Source organism: Saccopteryx bilineata, chromosome 4, assembly GCF_036850765.1.
Source record: "Saccopteryx bilineata isolate mSacBil1 chromosome 4, mSacBil1_pri_phased_curated, whole genome shotgun sequence".
NCBI lineage: Eukaryota > Metazoa > Chordata > Mammalia > Chiroptera > Emballonuridae > Saccopteryx > Saccopteryx bilineata.
Window position 1 is genome coordinate 71014920 of NC_089493.1, and position 23298 is coordinate 71038217.

The following is a 23298-nucleotide window of genomic DNA, read 5'->3' on the forward strand; positions in this document are numbered from 1 at the left end:
ATGACTCATAAATTACTGTTTTGTAGAATGATGATGTTCTCAAAGACTAGAATTTTCTCTGCTGATACTGAAATCTTTTCTTATTTTCAGGAAATAAGTTAGTTAATAGTTAAGATTTTGGGTAATTAAATTGTATAGAGGTGACAAAACAGCTGTTTCTCTGTTCGTAATCTGTTTTTGCTTGAGAACCAGGCCACCTCTCTGCAGGTTTATCCATTTCAGGGCTACTTAAGTGGAAGTGTATCTTCATCTCTCATTCACCAATTTCAGTTATTTTTAACTTATTCAGATAAGTGGGGGTTTTGTATTAATATTTAAGAGCAAACATTATCTTCAAGTCTCATTATATTATTCAGTACATATTAACTGAGTCTAAAAATATCTAGTGTGGCTTTTACTTCCCTCTCGTCCCATTTAGTACAAAGAGATTGCTTTAGAAAATTTTCCAACACAATATGACATTTGATTTCTTTTCCCTTAATCTCATAAGGCAAGGTGCTCACAGAAAACTTTTAGAAGTTTCCCTTTTAACCTTGTTCAACATTTTAATTTTAATCATTAGTATGGTTTTAGGTGCCACAAATAAAATATGTGATTGTTTTTGATAGTAAAATACAGTTTATTCAATAAAATTAAATATCATATTAAAGCATTTTTCCTTCTTCCTGCCCCCCCCACCCAAAATAATCATGTTCTTGAGAGAGTACTGTCACTTCCAGCAAATTGTAGCAGTACTGGATTTAGTGACTGTGTTAGTTTCTTGTTGCTGCTATAACAAATTGTCACAAATTTAGTGGCTTAAACAACAGAAATTATCTTACAGTTAGGCCAGAGTCCAAACTGAGATTTAGAGTCCCAGAATAAAGTATCAACAGGGCTAGTTCTTGAAGTGGCCAAAGGGATGTTTCATTTCTTGACTTTTCTAGCTTCTGGTAGCTTCCAGCATTCCTCAGCTTCTGGTCACATTACTCCAATCTCTGCTTCTGCCATCACATTGCCTTATCCTGTTCTATAATGAAATTTTCCTCAGACTCCCTTTTGTAAGGACACTTGTGATTACATTTAAGACCCATTCAAGATAATCTCCCCATCTCAAGTTTCTTAACTTAATGATATCTGCAGAGCCCTTTTGCTGTATACATTAACATTGTAAAAGTTCCAGGGATTAGGACTTGACTTGTACAATTTTACATTATTAAGGGCTCAGTGGGCCTGACCTGTGGTGACGCAGTGGATCAAGAATTGACCTGGAATGCTGAGGTCACCAGTTCAAAGCCCTGGGCTTGCCTGGGCTTTCTTCTCCTCCCTCCCCCTTCTTTCTCTCTCTCTCTCTCTCTCTCTCTCTCTCTCTCTCTCTCTCTCTCTCTTTCTCTCTCTTCTCTAAAATAAATATATAAATAAAAACAATTAAAAAATAAAATTAAATGAAAGGCTAAATGAGTGATTGTAAATACTTATATGAATGCAAAGTACCAAAACAGTAAATAATAATTTTTTTAAACCTTTAATATAAAAATATCATATTTTTCTATGTTTAATCACTTCCTGAGAGAAATTTAGTAATTTAGGGGTTTTTCTAATAGAATACTGGTAGAACCATATATGTATTGGTATCCGATTATGGTTTAAATATGTACCGTATTTTCCCATGTATAAGATGTACACTTTTCTGAAAAATTTGGGGTCTAAAAATTGGGTGTATCTTATACAGTGGTTGTAGACTTTTTTACTTGCACTTCCCATAGATGAAACTGAGGACTAGGCAGCATATGAAGACAGTGATTCGTCATAAGACACAGATGAGGACAAGCTAATGGATGGGAGTTTTGACAGTGATGAGTTGTATGACTTTTATGATAAATGAAACTTGAGTTCAGTAACTTAATGTAATACATTTTTTTTAATTTTGGGCCCCAAAATTAAGGTGTGTCTTATACATGGGAGTGTCTTATACCTGGGGAAATATGGCAAATAATGCAATAGTGATTAACTTTTTATTAAAATGACCTGTATGCATAATTTTATAAAAAAAGATAATGATAGCAAGGTTGAATGAAGTAAATATATATTCATCAAACTTTATCTTAATTGTTAACTTTATCCTTTATCCAAATTGAAAAATTTCCCCAAATGCTGTGAAATAGCCAAACTAACTGACTTTATTCTTTATTGTTTATGTTCCTTAATTAGATGTACAAAGAGATAATAAATGGCCAAAAGCAAGCTGTAACAAAAGAGAGACTGTTATTTCACAGACAATAATTTTTGGTAGTTGAGATATGTTATATGAAATATGAAATTATTCTAATATGATTGTTTTTGGTAGGTGTATCCTGATTGCTTGGCACAAGCTATCTATGCAACATTCCAGGAAGCATTTCCAGAATCCAGTGATCTCTTTAATGATGAATTTAAAGAAGATCTAGGGAATAACATTTTTCTTTGGATGTCAGGTATGACTATGTCATTTAACAATTGATCATTATTTTGATACCTAAAACTTTTGGATTTTGTTTAATCCAGTAAAAAATAAATAAATAAATAACAAGGAAAAAACAGGTAATTCTCTACCTTGCAAAACATGCCATATGGATACCTATATTTTAAAATAATAATGATTATTTTCTTATGAAAACTTTATAATACCAAAATTAATCAGTTATTAACTTGAGATGCCAAATAATTTTATAGGCAGTGAAATTATTACAGAAAACTGAATTGCTACAGAAATCAAGTCATGCCATATACATTATACTATATTTGGAAGATAAATATTTTAAGCTTTCTTTGGAAATAATATAACAAATAATATTGGGTAAATTCTAGAGCTAATAGAATATACAATTATTAATCACAGAAACTTGTTTTTGAATCATGATGTGCTTGTAGGTAGGAGTGGTAGGACTGAAAGGTGAACGGGAAGTAAAATTCTATTCGTAGAGTGTTTAGCTTGAGACTTAAGTATTTGTGTTTAAAACTAAGGTATAGTTACACACTCTAGGAATGACCTTCCCAGCATATTTATTCTAAGACTATTATACTGTTGTAAACTACCAGAAGCTATTGACAATTTTTCAAGTAGTACTTCTTATAAATATTTCAATTCAAATTTTGACTGATTTTTAAAACTATTTTGTGTTGATAGTAACCAAATCATTTCTATAAGAAGTGTTTCACATTTTAAGGAGGGAGAAACACCACAGATTTATTTTGTGAACTGTGACTTTGCTGAATTCATTTATTAGTTCTAACAGTTTGGGGGGCATCTGTAGGAATTTCTATATATAGTATCATATCAGCAAATAATGACATTTCTTCTTTTTTTTTTAATACCTAATTTCTCTGGGTAGGATTTCCAATACTGTGTTGAATAAAAGTGGTAGTAATGGACATTCTTGTCTTGATCCTGATTTTAGAGGAAAAGCTTTCAACTTTTCATTGTTGAGTATAATATTAGCTCTGTGTTTGTCATGTACTCTATGGTCTTTATTATGTTGATATATTTTTCCTCTCTAACCACTTTGTGGAGAGTTTTTAAAATCATAAATGAATGTTAATCTTATCAAATATTTTCTATGCATTTTTGTTATTCTTTATTTGGTTAATATGATATACCATGTTGATTGATTTGCACATGTTGAACCACTCTTGAATTCCTGGAATAAATCCACTTGATCATTGTGTATGATCCTTTGGATGTATTCTTGAATCCAGCTTGCTAATATTTTGAAGATTTTTACATTTGTATTTATCAAGAATATTAGCCTAAAATTTTCTATTTATTCATGAGTTAGTCTTGGAAGATTATATGTTTCTAGCTATCTAGTTCTTCTAAGTTGTCCAATTTGTTGGCATATAATTGTTCATAGTATTCTCCTATGATCCTTTGTATTTCTGTGGTACCAGTTGTAACTTCTCTTTAATTTCTGATTTTATTTATTTGAGCCCTCTCGCATTTTTCCTGTTTAGTGTAGCTAAAGGTTTGTCTATTTTTTCAAAGAATTAACTCTTAGTTTTATGATCTTTTCTGTTTGTGGTCTATTTTATTTGTTTCTGCTTTGATCTTTATTATTTCTTCCTTCTACTATTGTTGAACTTTGTATGTTCTTCATTTTTTACTTCCTTTAGGAGCAAAGGTAGATTGTGATTTTGTGATTTTTCTTGTGTGTGTGTTTTTAAGTGCACTTCTATTGCTATAAACTTCCCTATTAGAACCTCTTTTGCTGTATTCCATAGATTTTGGAATGTTGTATTTCTATTTTCATTTGTCTCTAGATTCTTTTTTACTTCTCTTTTGAGTTCTTTGAGGACCTCTTGGTTGTTCAGTAGTATGTTGTTTAATCTTCATGTTTTTGTTATTTTTCCAGTTTTATTCTTGTAATTGATTTCTAGTTTTATTTCACTGTGGTTGGAAAAGGTGGTTTATATTATTTCAATTTTCTTGAATTTACTGAAACTTGTTTTGTAGCCTAACATGTGAGCTATCCTGGAGAGTGTTCTGTGTTGACTTGAGGAAAATGTGTATCCTGCTGCTTTTGAATGGGATGTTTAATATATAATTATTAAGTTCATCTGATTTAATGTATCTATTAAGGCTAATATTTCCTTGTTAATTTTCTAACTGAATGATCTATCCATTGATGAAGGTTAAATCCCCTACTATTATTGTATTGCTTCCATTTTATCCTTTTAGGTTCATTAATATTTGCTTTGTATTTTTTGGTGTTCTTATGTTGGGTTCATATATATTTATAAATGTTATATTTTTTGTAGGACTGACCCAGTATCATTATGTAATGACCTTCTTGTCTTTTGACACACTTTGCTTTAAAGCCTATTTTGTCTGATATGAGTATAGTTATACCAGCTTTCTTTTCTTTTCCATTTGCTTAGAATACCTTTTTCCATCCCTTCATTTTCAGTCTGTGTGTCCATACTTCTGAACTGTGTTTCTTATAGGCAGCATATAGATAGGTCTTGTTTTCTAGTTAATTCAAGCACTGTATGTTTTGATTGGTGAGTTTAGTTCATTTATATTTAGGGTAATTATTGATATTATGTATTTACTGCCATTTTGTTAATTGTTTCCAGGCTGTTTTTGTAGTCTTGTTTCTGTTGTTGCTTTCTTCTCTTTATCTCTTCCATTGAGTCTGATGGCTTTCTTAAGTTTATTTTTTTTCTCTTTTTTTTTTTTTTTGTATGTATTAACTATAAGTTTTTCCTTTGTGGTAAGTTGATAGCAACTTGAATTTGAACATGAACACATTCTAAAACTTTTTATTTTTAGTCCCTTCATCACATATCATATTTCTGATGATACTTTTTATTTTATATATCCCTAAACTAATTATTTCAATTTTAGTTAATATTACTACTTTTGTCTTTTAATCTTTGTGTTAACTTATAAGTGATTGTTCCACTAACTTGACTATATTTTTGCCTTTCCCAGTGAGATTTTTACCTACACTTGTTTTCTTATTATTAATTAATACCATACCTTCTCAGTTTATAGAAGTTCCTTTAACATTTCTTATAAAGCCAGTTAATGATGATGAACTTCTTTGCCTTTTGCTTATCTGTAAAACTCTTAATCACTTCTATTTTTAATAATAACCTTGCTGGGTAGAAAATTATTGGTTCTAAGTATTTTTTTTTTCAGCACTTTGATTATGTCATACCACTTTCTTCTGGCCTATAAAGTTTCTTTTGGTAATCTGTTGAAGGCCTTTCACATTTTCCTTGTATGTAACAAATTATTTTTTCTCTTGCTGCTTTTAAGATTCTTTATCTTTAACTTTTGCCGTTTTAATTATAATATATCTTGGTGGGGATCTTGTTGGGTTCATCTTATTTAGAACTCTCTGGTCTTCTTGTATATGGAGGTCAGTTTCCTTTTTCATATTATTGAGCTCTTCAGCCATTTTGTTTTTAATTTATTTTCTTCCCCCTTCTCTCTCTCTCCTTTTTTTGGGACCCCTGTAATGTAAATATTATTCCACTTGAAGTCCTTGATGTATTTTTACCTTTTAAAAAAAAATTTTTTTTGGCTCTGCTGCGCTATCTAGGTAAGCTACATTGCTTTGTGTTTCTGCTTGCTGAAACTCATCTACTCATTTTGGTACTCATCCACTCATTTTGATGCAGTTCATTTATCCTTTGTTATGTAGAGCAATTCATTGTTTTCACAGGGAAATAATCCATAGTAGCTGTAAATTTGGTGTGTCTATGGAAGAAGGTGAGTTAAGGATCTTCCTAGACCATCTTTGAGGTCTCCATCTCTCTACTTTTGCTAAGTTTTTCTCTTTCAAATTTGACTAATTATTTGGCTTTGACTAACATACTTGTTGAAAGAATTTTATAAAACATGTTTTATTCTCTGTTGTGGAAATAATTATATAACAAATCTAAAATACTGGATTCAATATTCTCATCCTAAATGCATCAAAAGTTTTTTCAATATGATATAATCACTTTATTAGTCTGTTGACAATATATTTAATTCCATTACTTACAGTATTAGTTGGCTCTCATATTTGGTTCATTTTTTTCACAAACAAAATTTTTTATTAGCAAAGTTTCTGATATGTAATAAGAAAAAAAAAGCATGAGAGTCTATATTTGTTTCCTATTGCTGCTGTAACAAATTATCACTTAGCAGTTGTAATATTAGTGACCAAGGCCAGTTAGGTTCACATTGGATTCAGGCAGACAATAGAGAAACTGCAGAGCCAGAAAGCATTGGGCCATTACCGTTTACTAGATTCTCACAATGGCAGATGAGCAAACAGGCAGAAGAAAACCTCTTCTCATGGCATCAAGCAAATGAAAAGCAAAATAATTCCTCACAGTGATGGGCAGGCAATCCACAATCTGCCATCTGCAATCTGCCCTGAGCGCAAACATCCATAGCCTTACATAGAGTATCAACACATGACACTGCCACATGTTCACACACTGATCAAGCAAAGTGCTTACAGCCATTAAACCAGTGAACTAGCCTAACACAGCAGTTTGCCCCACATTCCACCCTTTTAATGTTGCTTGCATCACAATCTACACAAGTATCTTTCACGATTGTTCCTGTGAGGTACATTACAGAAATAAGCAGACTGTATGGTACAAGTTGTACCATAATTACAATAATTACAAAGGTGCCCTTCACAATGTCTCCGTGAACAATCTGTCCAGAGAGTTAACTGGAGACCCACCCACCTTCAACCCCCAATCCCACAGTAGGTTAGAGGGCCTATATAGTCCAAGGCTATGTCCACAGAAGAAAATGTCCTTGGTGCATCCCTGCAACTAGATGAGAGAAGCTTTCCTATACAAGATGGCCTCCTAAGGTAGCACAACCTCCAACAAGGTCTCTCATAGTACTATCTACAAGTGAGATGTCCACCCAGCAAGGGAGCCAGTGGTCCCCTGTGGTCATAGTCCAAGAGTCCATTACACTGCTCAATGATCAGTCCATGATAGACAGCCCAGCTGTTGGTGCAAATTACCAAGGTAAGATCCATTACAGGCAACTAGCCATATAGCTCTTTATTAAAGAGTCTCAGTACCTTTCCATAAGCTCTCTGTCTGTTGCCACAAGCCCCATCCAAACCCCTCAGCAAGTTCACAGGGCCTGGCAGAGTCAAACACATTTGAGGCCTTTGCCACCTTGACAGTTCTCTTACTGCTGGAAAAAAGAACCCAAAAAACATCTGCTGCACATTAGAAGGGGGCCAGTGGATTGCCAATTTCATATGGGGCCTCTGGTCCCCACCCATCCCTATCGGACAGGTCCCTCAGCCTTCCCCATATTTAAACTGAAATAACGGATCTTAGGGATCCTCCTCTTCCACAGCTATCTCCAACAAGTAACCTTGCAACTGTGCAACTAGAATGCCAGCCATTTTCTTGGCAGCTGCCATGGCTGCCCACATTTCCTGCTTTTGGCTGGAACCTCTGTTCTGGCTCAAGCTGCCACCAAAGCTCCAACAGGACTTTATTAGACCTGCATCCAGTTTCTATCTGCCCCAGCAGCAATCAAATCTACCTACATCTGTGTTTGCATAGTCTTTACAGGCCCATTTTTCTTATTAGTTGCAAGGGCAGCACGGGAAGCAGCCCTCAAAGCCTTACAGTCCCATACTGTCTCCAGCTCCCCCAAATCCGCCACTGTCTGTATAACCACTTTGATGGGCTGCCCCACATGGGGCTCAATATAGCCACTAGTGACCCAAAAAGAGCTGGCAGGGCAGGCACTGCAGAGAGTAAGGTCCTTCATTCCTGCTGTAAACACTTCCTCATCTGGTTCACAGGACCTTAGGTTGAAAGCAGCATTCTTTATACTTAGTTCCTGAAGGAACTGGGGCAGCTCACTATAGCACTGCCACTGACTCACTGCCTCTAGCAAGTCTCCAGCATTCTGCCAGATGGTACAAATGGCAGCCATAACCCATTCTAATAGGGTGTGGTTTCCTAGGTTGTCATGGCAGTTCTGAAGATGCTGCCTCAAGGAGGAATGTGTGGTAATGTTGGCCAGCTTCTCCATCTCTGTTCCAAAGAGTATGATGTCATCCACCCCCTATGTCCCACAATTGCAGCAACCAGGCTGCCATGGGCTTGATGAGCTTCTACCTGAATTTTGCCCCAATTCCATCAGCTCTGCCTGGGCCTAGGGCCAGACCACAGAGTGCTCCACTGCCTGTGGAGAGGACTGTGCCTGACACTGAGGCACTCTTGGCTGCTGGGTTTTTACCTTCTGGGCAACCACCAGCCAGGCTCTGAGTCTGCAGATGGCAGTTTTAGCCTGAGTTTCCTCCTCAGAGGAGTTGGAAACACCTGCTTTTGGCACTCAGAGCCACTCTGCCAGCACGGATGCTGCTTCTTCTTTGGTGAACATTGTGGCTCCTGCAGCTGCTGGCTACTGGCCTAAAGTTGAAGTTCGAGCTCTTGAACCTGCAGTTGTTTCTCCAACAACTGTCACTTCCAACATTCAGCTTCCAGGTAAAATTGCAGTTCAGAAGCCTGTAATTCCTTCTCCAGAGACAGTTTCAGTTCCAGGAGCCATTGGTGCTCAGTCTGCATCTTACACTGGAGCTCTTCAACCCAGTTGGTCTCCTCCAGTGCTTGTTCCAGTTCACACTGCTTCTGGTTCTTAGCCTATAGCCTGACCTGCAGTTCTCAAATCTGAAATCTTTCTCTAGTGACCATTCCAGTTCCTGCCATTGTTGGCACTCAGTGCAGATCATCCTAGAGCTTTTGACCTCAGACAGCCTTTTACACAGAGCTCTCAGTTTCTTCTTGCAGGGCTGTAAAAAACACCTAGCCCACAGCCTCCAAAAGGACAGCCATGGGGAACCATACACTGAAGAACAATGACCATTTCTCTACTCTACATTTCAAGGGTGTTGGTGGCTCCATACCAATCTGCTCCAAATCCTGCCCACTACACCAAACTTAATGCTGGAGACAGAGGCCATGTAGGTTTGCATTGAATTTGGGAAGACGGTAGAAGAATTGCAGAGCTAGACAGTGTTAGACCATTACCCATTTATTGGAGGCTCACAAAGACAGGCAAGCAAATAAACAAAGAAAAATCTTGCTTTTCACAGTGAAGGACAAAGGATTAGGAAAACCACACCTCACAGCTGTGGGAGAGTGGTCTGAGAAAATCACCCACAAGGGAAAACATCCATAACCTTATATAGACACACTAGTCAGGCAAAATGCTTGCAGCCAGTAAACCCATGAGCAAGTCTAACACAGCTGTTTTCCCCACACAGCCCTTCTCAAAATCTTTTTAAAAATTGACAGGTGCATTCACTCTCAAGCTTACTTTATGAAAACATTACCCTTATATTAAAGCCTGATAAAACACTACAGGAAAACTACAGGCCAATATCCCTGATTAATATAGGTGCCAAAATTCTCATCCAAATATTGTCAAACTGAATTCAACAGAAATTTTTTAAAATCATATACATGATCAATCAGGATTTATCCCTAGGATGTAAGGATGATTCAACATAAGCAAATTAGGCCCTGGCCAGTTGGCTCAGTGGTAGAGCATCAGCCTGGCGTGCAGAGTTTCCGGGTTTGATTCCCGGCCAGGGCACACAGGGGAAGCGCCCATCTGCTTCTCCACCCCTCTCCTTCCTCTCTGTCTCTCTCTTCCCCTCCCACTGGCGAGGCTCCATTGGAGCAAAGATGGCCCAGGCGCTGGGGATGGCTCCTTGGCCTCTGCCCCAGGTGCTAGAGTGGCTCTGGTCGCAACAGAGCGACGCCCCGGAGGGGCAGAGCATCGCCCCCTGGTGGGCGTGCCGGGTGGATCCCGGTCAGGCACATGCGGGAGTCTGTCTGACCATCTCTCCCCATTTCTGGCTTCAGAAGAATACAAAAAAAACCCCAAAACATAAGCAAATTAATAAATGTGATGCACTAGATTAATAGAATAAAAAATAAAAACCATATGAACATCTCAATATATTCAGAAAATCATTTGACAAAATACAACTTCCTTTCATGATAAAAATGCTCAACATATTGGGCATAGAAAAAATATACTTTGACATAATAAAGACCATATTTAGCAAGCTCATAGCTAACATACTGTGATGAAAGGCTAAAAGTTTTTTCTCTAAGATCAGTAACAAGGCAAGGGTGCCCACATCTTACACTTTTATTCAATAGAGTGATGGAAGTTCTAACCAGAGAAATTAGATAAGAAAAAGAAGTAAACAGTCTCAAAATAGGAAAGAAAGAAATAAAATTGTCTTTCTTTGTAGGTAATATGATCTTACATATAGAAACTTATCAAGCCTGACCTGTGGTGGCGCAGTGGATAAAGCGTCGACCTGGAAATGCTGAGGTTGCCGGTTCGAAACCCTGGGCTTGCCTGGTCAAGGCACATATAGGAGTTGATGCTTCCAGCTCCTCCCCCCTTCTCTCTCTCTGCCTCTCCTATCTCTCTCTCTCTCTCTCTCTCTCTCTCCCTCTCCTCTCTAAAATGAATAAATAAAAAAAATAAAATAAAGATGGCTCTTCTTCTTCAAAAAAAAAAAAAGAAACTAATCAATGAATTCACTTGCAGTATACAAAATTAGTTGTATCTCTCCAACAACAAAATATATGAAAAAGTAATAAAGAAATCAATTCCATTCACAATAGCATCAGTAATAATAAAATGCTTAGGTATAATATAGACAAGGAAGTTAAACATCTGCACACTGAAAACTATAACACATTTCCTCATTTCAAATTATTACCAGAAACCTATAGTAATCAAAACAGTATGTTACAGGCATAAAAATAGACACATGGACCAATGACACAAAAACGAAAGGCCAGAAATATACCCTCACAAATACAGTCAATTAATGATTAACAAGGGTGCCAAGAATACTTAATGGGAAAAGGATAATCTCTTCAATAAATGGTGTTAGAAACACTGGATAATCACAGGTAGAAAAATGAAATTGGACTCCTATTTTATACCAATCACAAAAATTGCCTCCATATGGATAAAAGACATATACATAACAAGTAAACAGAAAAACTGATATAAAAAAAACATGGAAAAATCAAATTGACATTTGTCCTGGCAATTTTTAAAATATAGATGTCAGAAATGACAGCATAAGAAATCCTTTTGAGTTCTCCCGTTGAAAATTTAACAAATTAAACAACTATAACAAAGTGAAGGAACCTCAGCTGGGCTCACAGGTATGCCTGAAAGATCCACATGCTGAATAGACTAAAGGTGGGATGAGTTGAAAAGGGAGGCAGAAGAGAAAATACATTCACAGTTCACTCTGAATAGGAGACAAATCTGATGTGACTGGGTATTTTTTTCCTCTGCCACAGTATGGAGAGGAGGGAAGCTTAGACTGTTTGGATTTTTCGAGGGATATGGAAAAGGAACCCTGAAGTGACTGGGTCTCCTTCTACCAGGAGGAGTGGTGAGATAGAGGGGCAGAGGGGAGATAAACCAAAATAGCCAGAGTGCAGGGTCAAAGCCAGTGTTCTCACAGTCTTCCTACAGCCTGTACTCAGCAGAGAAAGAGAAAACTAAAGTGTAGCCCTCCCAGATCCCGCCTATCTCATCTCACAGTACAGAGAGTGGCAGAGACAGACCCCACAACTAGCTTTCCAAAGCCATTCCCTCCCCTGAAGAACAGAGATGCTCCACAGCTGGTCCCCAGGTCTGTTGAAATGTGGGGAAGAACATCCAGAAGACTGAGATCGCCATTGTTAGAGCTGGAAACCCAGAAAGCCAAAGTTATAATGCCAAAGCCATAAAGCCCTCACAACACACCCCACCCATCAACATGACTGCAGTCCGTCATACATGATTACAACAGCAACATCTCAGCAGAGGACAGCCAAGGAACTTTGCAGTAGTAAAACTTGTTATACAGTGACACCTACTGAAAGAAACATCTCAAAACTGAAATTTATTTTTCCTTTTTCCCTTCTTTTTTTTTTTGTATTTTTCTTATGTGAGAAGTGGGGAGGCAGAGAGACAGACTCTTGCATGCACCCAACTGATATCCACCTGGCAAGCCCACTAGGAGGCATGCTCTGCCCATCTGGGGCCATTGCTCCATTGCAACTGGAGCCATTTTAGCACCTTAGGCAAGGCCATGATGCCATCCTCAGTGCCGGGGCCAACTTGCTCCAATAGAGCCTTGGCTGCAGGGGGTGGAAGAGAGATAGAGGGAAGAGAGAGGGGGGAGGGGTGAAGAAGCAGATGGTTGCTTTTCCTGTGTGCCCTGACTAGCATTTGAACCCAGGACAACTGCACACCGGGCCAGTGCTCTACTGCTGAGCCAACTGGCCAAAGCTAAGTTTTTTCAAAGCTGAAGATATAGAACACACTTTATTTGGATATTATGACCTTCTATTCATGCCATTCCTTAGAAGCATCCTAGTTTAAATACCAGTTTGAATTTCCCACCTGTAAATAATGTTGGGATGCAGTCACAACTCAACCAGATGTTAATTTGGAAAAGAAACAACAGAGAAACTAACAAGCATTAAATGCCTACTATGGATGAGGTATTGTGCCAAATAATTTTACATCTGGCTTGATGTCAGGCAATAACTAAGTTGAATTGAATTTTGGGTCTTTTGTGTCAAATACATAGTTTAGAACATAGTAGGCTTTCAGAAGTGTTTGCTGAACATTATATCTCTTTATATGTCAGGACGTAGTAAGGTTTATTCCAGAAATGGAAGGATTATTCAACACTACACTGTACTAACCATTTCTTTTGTTTTCTATATTCTGGTGATTTGTCATATGGGGCCTTGCTGATTCTGAAGGGACTGCCTCTTTCATGGTTAGCCAGTTCCTAGAGATATTAAACAGCTCACCCACGTGCATGTTTTTTAAATACAAACCAACCAATCCAGAACCCACACCATGGCTCCTTCCTTTATTGGGTTCTCACTCTGGGCCACTATCCACTTGCCCTTATCATCTCAGGATAGATACCAGACCACTGGGGACAGCACATATGCCACAGGGCTGCTGAAATCATTCAAACTAGCCAATTATAAGCCTGTTTACCCTGTCTCATCCATTTCTTCCCATGAAAAACCACAATAAAGGCTCTTGCCCACTGTTTCCCCTCTTCCTCTGCCCCCTGTCCAACCCCTGTGCTTTCCTGTGTGGCCTCTCAAGGCGTGGAGTGCCTCCCTCTCTTGGAAACTGTGAGTAATAAACATCTTTGCAATGTTAATCATCTAATTTGCTGGTCTTATTGTGCCTCAGATTTCCTATTAATACACTATATTTTAAAACAATCTATCAAGAGTCATTCATGTTAATCAAACTGAAAGCTGTTTCATAGTTTATCTAGTGGTAACTAATGTGAAATGGGGGATAACTGAATCTAAAAACACTTAGGAGATTCTAATTTTGCTACCTGAGCATAGAAAATAATCCTCATTGAACAGTCACTACTGAGAAAATATTGGCTATATACATGAGCATGTTGATGTATAGTAATAATATTAGCTCATATTTCCCATATTCTGAACATCTTAACATATGTCAATAAACTTCAAAACAACCATATGTAGTACACAAAGAAATTTATGTTGTTTTTATTACTATTGTTCAGGATGCAAATGTTTAGTGTGGTTAAATGAATTAGTCAACCCTACACAGCTTTTAAAACAAAAATAGAACTGTCTAAATGAAATATATTTTATTACTTTTGGGGTACTGTCATTGATTCTTAAATATTATTTTTTAAGTAATAGGATATACAGATAGGGAAATTTTTAAAACAATTATCATCTATGCTCAAAGGCAATCATGTTAACATTTAGGCTATAGCCACTTTACATATTAGGTAAAACTATTTTTCACATAAAAAATATTATGAAAAAAATTTGCTTTCTATGCTAGCAAATATTTACAAGATAACTTTGAAGGATACTTGATATCCACTGTATGGATATACTGTTGTTGGATATTTAGGTCCTTTCCAAGTTTTCACAATAAGTAACCTCCTATGTTGATATATGAATTTCACCTATGATTATGAGTCAGAATGATACATGTCAAGCTTCAGCTACTTTCTAATTCATTGGTTTCCATAATAAGACATTAACATTTCTGTAAAACATTACTCTCATTAGAGACTTGAGATTGACAGTCCTCACAGGACTGTTGTGAGAATAAAATGCATATATTCAAGAAATGCTTTGACAAATTGAAAAGATATCTTCAAAAATTCTAATTTCTTTGGCTAACTTGCATTTCTTTATTGACAGGTCTGAAACCTCAAAAAGGCTTTTGGACCCACTGGAAACTGAAAGAACTGTCCACCACAACCATCCACGGTACTAAGAAAGCACCCATGGAATCGATAAAGGAGAGGATTGCAAGCAGTCAAGAGTGCACATCAGACTGTAAGTAAATTTATCATAAACTAATGCGTGAAGTAGCCAAAATCAAGTGTATTGTGTTATTTATTCACCAGAATTTTCTAATGATTTACTCTTTAGTGAGGATCTTCAAATAAATTAGATTTGTACATTGATATTATAGTAGTTTGAATATTGCTTTACATTTTAGTTTTTCAGTATAAAAATTATATGTGCTTAAGTCCTTTTTTTATTTTGTCATATTATATATTTTTTTCAGTAAATTTAAATGTTTTCTGTAGAGTTTCAGTTTTGTGGCATGTTTGTCAGAACTTGCATAATATTATGAAAATATCTTTCTTTTTTTTCTAGTGCTTTCTATTTCCATGTTGTATTGAACTTTTTAATCCACTTGGAATTTATTTTGTTATAAGGAAGATAGTTGTATTCCAGTGTTTTGTTCTTTCCAATTCTTCATTTGTTTAGTAGTCCACTTACAGGCTACTTGAAATTCACTTGTATATATTTTTGTATTCTCTTCTGTTCCTTGAACTACATGCCAAATTCTTGTACCAAATTTCTCAGTTACTCTAGATTAATAAGCACTGCAAGGCAAGTTTATTTCTCTTGTTTAAACCATATTTCTAATACAAAACATAGGTCTGGTGCTTGGGCCTCATTACTGACTCATTATATCAGAATCTCTGGCTCCGGATTTTTTTAAAGCTACCCAGATGACTTAAATGGGCAGGCAAAGTTAAAACCACTAATGTTGTGGGAAATACCTTTCCATACTTCTCCTTAGTATAGTCAGAGGATGGAGGGAATAACTTACTTAACCTACTCTTTTGAAAACTGTTCTTCAGTAATATTTATTTCTAAAATTAATTACTGCTCATGGGATTTGTGCTGTGATTTTTCCCAGTCTTATCCCCATAGGTATCATGCTATCTGACTTCTAACTTTTAGCTTTTATATAAAATTTCTTTTTTTTATTTCTGATTTTAATTTATTGTGTTTACATAGATTCAAGTGTCCCACAGAATATATCTCTCCCCACCCTCGTGTTCTCTTTGGCTCTCCTTTTTGCCCCCTCCCCCAATGCCTTCGCCCCTTCCCTCCAGGATTTGCTGTCCTATTCTCAATAATGCTGTGTTATGTATATATAGTTTCATTAATCTCTTTTCCTTCTCTGATCCTATCTTCTCTTCCACTTTTCCTCTGACCGCTTTCCCTCTGGTCCCTTTGATCCCACCTCTGCATCTGTTCCGTTCCTCAGTTCACATTGTTCATTGGATTCCTCAAATGAGTGAGGTCATATGATTTTTTTTTTTCTCTGCATGGCTTATTTCATTTAGCATGATAGTTTCCAGGTCCATCCATGTTGTCGCAAAAGGTAAGATTTTCTTCTTCCTCATGGCCGCATAGTATTCCATTGTGTATATGTACCACTGCTTTTTAATCCACTCATCCACTGAAGAACACTTTGGCTGTTTCCAGATATTTGACAAAGGAGGTAAGAAAATTCAATAGAGTAAAGACAGTCTCTTTAACAAATTGTGTTGGGAAAATTGGACAGGTACTTGCAAAAAAAATGAAAATGGATCATCAACTTATACCATGCACAAAAATAAACTCAAAATGGATAAAAGACTTAAATGTAAGTCGTGAAACCATAAACATCTTGGAAGAAAACATAGGAAGTAAACTCTCCAGTATCTCTTGTAGCAAAATTTTTGCTGATTTATCTCCAAGGGCAAGTGAAATAAAGGACAGGGTGAACAAATGGGACTATATGAAACTAAAAAGCTTTTGCACAGAAAAAGACACCATTAACAAAATAAAAAGACAACCCACACAATGGGAGAATATATTCACCAATATGTCTGATAAGGGGTTAATAACCAAAATTTATAAAGAACATCTAAAAGTCAACACCAGGAAGGTAAATAATCCAATCTAAAAATGGGCAAAAGAAATGAATCGACACTTCTCCAAAGGGGGCATACAGATGGCTAATACCATATGAAAAAATGTTTAACATCACTAATCATAAGAGAAATGCAAATTAAAACCACCTCACACCTGTCAGAATGGCGATCATTAACAAACAACACAGAGTAAGTGCTGGCGAGGATGTGGAGAATAGGGAACCCTCCTGCACTGCTGGTGGGAATACAGACTGGTGCAGCCACTGTGGAAAACAGTATGGAGATTCCTCAAAAAGTTAAAAATGGAACTGCCCTTTGACCCAGCTATTACACTTTTAGGAATATATTCTATGAACACCAAATCACTGATTCAAAAGAAGAAATGTACTCCCATGTTTATTGCAGCATTGTTTACATGAAATTTCTTGTTTGCTGTTGCTGTGGGTTTTTCCAGAGCTTTGTATGTAGTTGTTATTTTGAATGGGGAGGTACTTGACTATCTTGACCCAATCTTGCATGTCTGTGCTTATTCCCCACTTTCATATGTGAATAACAATTTGGTTGAACAAAAACTTAAGGAGTTTAGAAGGAGCTCTTTATTTTGTGAAAATTTTCACTTACTGAAAGTGATAAAAAATAGCATAAGTTACTCCTATATGTCCCTGATCCACCAACCATTTAAATTTTACCCTATTTATCACTCTCTTCTTTTTTCCATATAGCATTTAAAGTTGTAAATTTCTCTAAGCACTGTTTTTAACGACGTTCTACAAATTTAAATATGTTCTCCCTTCATTGTCATTTAATTCAAAATGAATTCTAACTTCCAGTATAAATTCTATTTTGACCTATGGGTTATTTAGAGATCTATTGGTTTATTTTCAAATATTTGGGGAATTTTCTGGATATCTTATAGTTACTGATTTCTAATTTTAAAATAGTGTGGTCTATATGATCCTTTGCAGTGTATTGAGACTTCCTTTATGGTAAAGTGCATCGTCTATCTGGGTGAGCATTTCATGTGCACTTGAGAAGAATGTACATTCTGCAGTTGTTTTATAAATCTTAATTATATCAAGGTGTTTGATAGTATTTTTCAGCTCTTCTATATCAAAGGTCAGCAAACTATATCCTATGCACCAAATCTGGCCTGTAGCCTGTTTTTATGTCCTGTGAGCTAAGAATCATTTTTACGTTTTATAAGAATTGTAGTAAAATGAAGAAAGAAAGAATATACCACAGAGACCATGTGTGAGCCACAAAGCCTGAAATAATGACTATCTGACCCTTAATAGAAAAATTTTGCTAACTCTGATTCTATCTCCTTACTGATATTTTAATGAGCTGTTTTATTAATGACTAAGAGGGATTATTAAAGTCTCCAACTTTAATTGTAAACTTATTTATTTATCCTCTTAATTCTGTTAATTTTTGCTTTATCTACTTTTTTTACTTCTTTTGAGAGAGAAAGAGAGAGAGATGGAGGGACAGACAGGAAGGAAGAGATATGAGAAGCATCAGCTCATAGTTGTGGTACCTTAGTTGTTCATTGATTGCTTTCTCAAAGAGCCTTAACCTTGGGGCTCCAGCCAAGCCAGTGACACCTTGCTCAAGCCAGCAACCATGGGCTTCAAGCCAACGACCTTTGAACTCAAGCCAGTAACCGTGGGTCATGTCTATGATTCCAGGCTCAAACCAACGACCCCATGCTCAAGCTGATGAGCTTGCACTCAAGACAGCAACCTCAGGGTTTTGAACCTGGGTCCTCAGCATCCCAGGATGATGCTCTATCCACTGCACCACAGCCTGGCCAACCTGTTTTATCTATTTTTAAGTTATTGGGCACATATTATTATGTTTTCTTTTAATCACTTTGAAATGTTTTTCATATCTATGGTAATTCCCCTTGTCTTCTTGGTTCTATCTTGTTTGATATAATACAGCCTCTTCAGCTTTCATACACTTGTAGTTTGCATGGTCTATCTTTCCCTAACATGTTACTTACAACCTCATTGTGTTTTTATGTCTAATTTGCATTTCTTGTAAACAGCCTTTAGTTGAATCTTGTTTTTTTACTGTCTGACAATCTCTTCCTTCTAACTGGGGTGCTTACTTCATTTACATTTAATATAACTATAGATGTATTTTACCATCTTTCTATTTTTTTCAGTTTTGACTCACCTGGTTTCTGTTCTTTTATTTTCCCTTTCCTGTCTTCTTTTGATTAATCAAATATTTTTAATACTTGTATTTATTTTAATTCCTCTATTATTTATTTGCCTGTACCTCTTTGTAAGTTTTGAGGTTTCCTTAATGCATTCTTAAATTATCAAAATACTACTTAAAGTTAATATTGTCCTACTTCACTAAAAATGTAGAAACTTTTAAGACTATAGTTACATGTCCTCTTTGTCTTTTGTGCTGTTATTTTTATATATATTAGAAGACCTACATGAATAATTTCCTCACATTATGTAGTATTATTTTTCTTCAAATAACTACATAATTTATTGCAGCTTTATTAAGGAAAATTTGATGTAAAATAAAGCACAGATATTTAAAATATAAAATTGGATGAGTTGACATGTATAAACCTGTAAAATTATCACAACTTTCAAGATAGGAAACATATCCACCATTTCTCTGTTTTTTATAATTTCTCAATCCCAGTCAGTCCCCAGGCTTACATAAGTCCCCCTCACTTATGTAATTTCTGTTGCTATAGGTTATTTGCATTTTCTAGAATTTTATGTAAATGAAATTATAAAGTATGTGCTATTTCTTGTCTGGCATTTTTCACTCCGGTCCACGTAGTTATTTTGAGAGCCACTCATGTTGTTGCATGCTTTAATAGTTTGTTCCCTTTGTGTAGCTGACTAGTATCTATAGTCCATAGTAAGAATGTACTGCAATTTGTTTACACATCCACCTGTCGGTAGACATTTGCATTGTTTCCGGTATTTAGCTATTATAAAAAAAGCTGCTATGAACATTATTTCTCTTTGGTGAACATCTACTAGTGGAATGGTTTAGGTAGTATGATAGGTATATGTATAATATTTTAAGAAATTTTCAGAATTTTATCCTTACTCCACTTCCTCACTAACACTTGGTTTGGTCTTTTTAATATTAGATGTTCTTGCAGATTAGTTACTGGTTTTTAGTTAAGTTTTGATTTCTTAAAGACTAATCATAATGAGCTTTTTTATGTGTTTATTTATCTCTCTGTCTTCTTTGCTGAAGTGTTGTTTAAGTCATTTGGCTAATTTTATTTGGATTGTTTTACTAAATTATTATAATCATTCTTTATATATTCTATACACAAATCCTTCAACAGATATATATTTTACAAATATTCTCTTCCAGTTTGTGACTTGCCTTTTCATTTTATAATAATATCTTTTGAAGTGCAGAAGTTTATAATTTGGCAAAGTCAAATTTATCATTTTATTCTATGTGTCCTATTTGAGAATTTTCTTGTGAAACACAATTTTACCAAGATTATCTCCTATATTTCTTCAAGGAATTTTATAGTGTATAATTTTTATCTTACACTATCAGTTGTAGCTCATACATTTAGGTATCTAAGTTATTTTGAGTAATTTTTGAAAATTACAGGACTTAAGCAATGAGGTATATTTCTATGCATATTGTTCTAGCACCATTTCTTGTAAAGATTATCCTTTGACCATTGAATTATCTTAGAACCTTTGTCAAAAAATCAATTGACCATATGTGTATCAGTGTATGTTTCTACTCTGTATTCTATTCCACTGATGCCAATACCAAACTCCCTGATAACTGTAGTTTTATAATATATATTGTCAGGTACTATAAGTCCTCCAAATTTATCTTCTTTTTAAAAATTTTTGGCTAGTCTAGATTTTTCTCATTTACAAAAAGATTTTAAAATTCATGTCAGTTTTAAAGTATTTACTACTCTGAAGTTTAGATTAGAATTATGTTTAATCCATAGATTAATTTAGGGATCATTGACATCTTAACAATATTGAATTTTGCAATCCATGAACATAAAATATCTCTACATTTATTAGGACTTCTTTTATTTATCTCAGCATTGTTTTCTAGTTTTTACTGAACATATGTTACACATATTTTCCAAATGATATTGCATATGGTATTTATTCAGTTTCTAACTGTTCACTGATAGTATATAGAAAACACTATAGAAAAATATTTTTATATTGCTCCTACATCATAAAATCTTACTCAATTTCCTTATTAGCTCTACTAAGAGCTTTTTTAAATTCTTGGGATTTTCTGCATGGACAATTATGTCATTTGACAATAAAAAGCATTTTATTTTTTTATCTCCAGAGTCTATATATACATTTTATTGATTTTAATTGCCTATAGTGAGGGTCTCTAAAAGAATGTTGGCCAAAAGTGGTAAGAGTAAGATCCTTGGTCTTAGAGGAAAATGTTTGGTTACTTACCCTTAAATAGAATTTGGCTGAAGGTTATTATAGATGTCTTCTATTCGGTAGTTTCTTTCTCTTTCTAACTTGCCCTCAGGTTTTATTTTTGTTTTTTTTAACATAAATAGATGCAAGATTTTTTAAAATGCTTTTAAAACATCTATCTAGATGAACATATTGTTTATCTTTTTTGGTTTTTTAATATAGTTAATTGCATTGATTATTTTCAAATGTTAACCTAACCTTGTATTTCTGGAATAAATCCCCTTTGGCCATCACATTAATGTTTCATGTACTACTGAATTAAATTTGCTACAGTTTTGTTTTCTTTCCTGTACTATTCTATCTCATTTTAGTAATAAGTGTAATGCTTTCTCTACTTCTCTTTTCTAACATAGTTATAATAAAATTGTTATTTATTTTTCTTTACATTTGTGTGGGCCTAGAAATATTTGTGGAAAGATTTTTGATTAAAATTTTATTTATCTAATAGATATAGCACTATTCAAATTTTCAATTTCTTCTTGAGTGAACCTTGTAGTTTTGTGTGAATTTTTACTTATTCTTTTAATTATTTTTTGAGTTCTTTTCTGGCATGCAATTCAGTTACTTAGAAATATTTTGATTCATTTAAGCCTCGTTTCTAAGCTTCATTGGATGGAACCAAAGGTGTCTTTTGTCTAGGTCTATCTTACTTCTTCGCTACTGAGGCAATACCCTTATTAGTATTCTGCCCCATGCTCTGTGAATAGGAAGTCTCCTATCTGACTATCTGGAACATGAGCTTTGTGTAAACCCCAAACATTATTCTACTTCCTTGCTGGGGTTCTTAACCAACCTCAGGGAAAGATTAAAGGATAACCCTCTGAAGAACTCCAGAATGCTTTGTTTTTATCTGTATCCTCTATGTTATGCGGACTTATGAAATTTAGCTTCCCTTGTACATCCTGAGTGCTAGATTTTATTTTCTCAACTCAACGAGAATACTGGGTTCTGATTGGATTCCCACCACTTGTCCTAGGGCCTGAAATTTTTTGTTTAGAGACAAAAAGATGACACAATTGAAGGGCTACCTCATTTTTTTTTTCTCTTCTTTTTGGGATTACTTTCCTGTGCTGCCTGTTGTCCAACACATGAAAACTATTGTTTCATTCTACTTCTCTAATTTTTAGTTATTTAAGAAAGAAAAGTAAATCCAGTCCCTGTTACTCTGTCATAGTTAGAAGTGGAAGTTATTATATCTATTTTTAAAAGAGAAGACTTAAAAATAGCCTTCAAATTTATTTGCATATTTACCATTCCTGGTTCTTCATTCCTTGCTATAAATTTGAATTTCCATCTGGTGTCATTTCCCTTCAGCCTGAAAAACAGTCTTTTGGCAGTTTTCATAGTTCAGTTCTGCTAGCAATGAATTTTTTTGAGTTTCTGTATCTAAAAATAATGTTCATTTTGCCTTGTTTTTGAAGGGTATATTTGCTGGATATAGAATTTGGGGCTGGCTTTTCTTTTGCCTTTCAGCAAGATATTGTTCCATTGTATTCTGGTTTATATTATTTTTAGTGAGAAGTCAGACACTATTCTTATCATTTGCCATTGTGTATAGGGTCAGAAACTTGTCCTATAAAGAATCAAATAGTAAACATTTTAGGGTTTTTTGGATACATTTGGACTCTGTCAACTAATGTATTTTTACAACTGTTTAAAAATATTAAAAGCAATCTTAGCTTTTAAGCTACATAGAAAAGAGATCATGAGCTGGATTAGACCTGCAGGCTGTAGTTTGCTGATTCTTACTGATGTAATGTGCCTTTTTTCCCCTCTAGCTATTGTTAAGATTTTTCTCTTTATTCTCTATATTTAGCAATTTGTCCATGATGTACAGATGTACTTTTCTTTGTGTTCATTCTGCTTGTGGTTTTATAAACTTGTAATTTGATGTTTTACACCAAAGTTGGGATTTCTTTTGCCATGATTTCTTCAAATAAATTCTACTTCTCTCTGAACTCTAATCTACCTGTATTGCTTAATATTGTCCACAGCTAAATGGGATTTTATTATTT

At 35.2% G+C, this 23298-nt stretch overlaps 1 protein-coding gene across 1 annotated transcript in view; it reads left to right on the plus strand.

Annotated features, from left to right (window-relative positions):
• Nucleotides 1-23298, plus strand: part of FAM227B (family with sequence similarity 227 member B) — a 265178-nt gene that overhangs the window by 82839 nt on the left and 159041 nt on the right. Inside the window, exons 10-11 of the mRNA XM_066276688.1 lie at nucleotides 2327-2453; nucleotides 14776-14913. Coding sequence (XP_066132785.1) covers nucleotides 2327-2453; nucleotides 14776-14913 — 265 coding nt within the window. The remainder of the gene's footprint in view (nucleotides 1-2326; nucleotides 2454-14775; nucleotides 14914-23298) is intronic.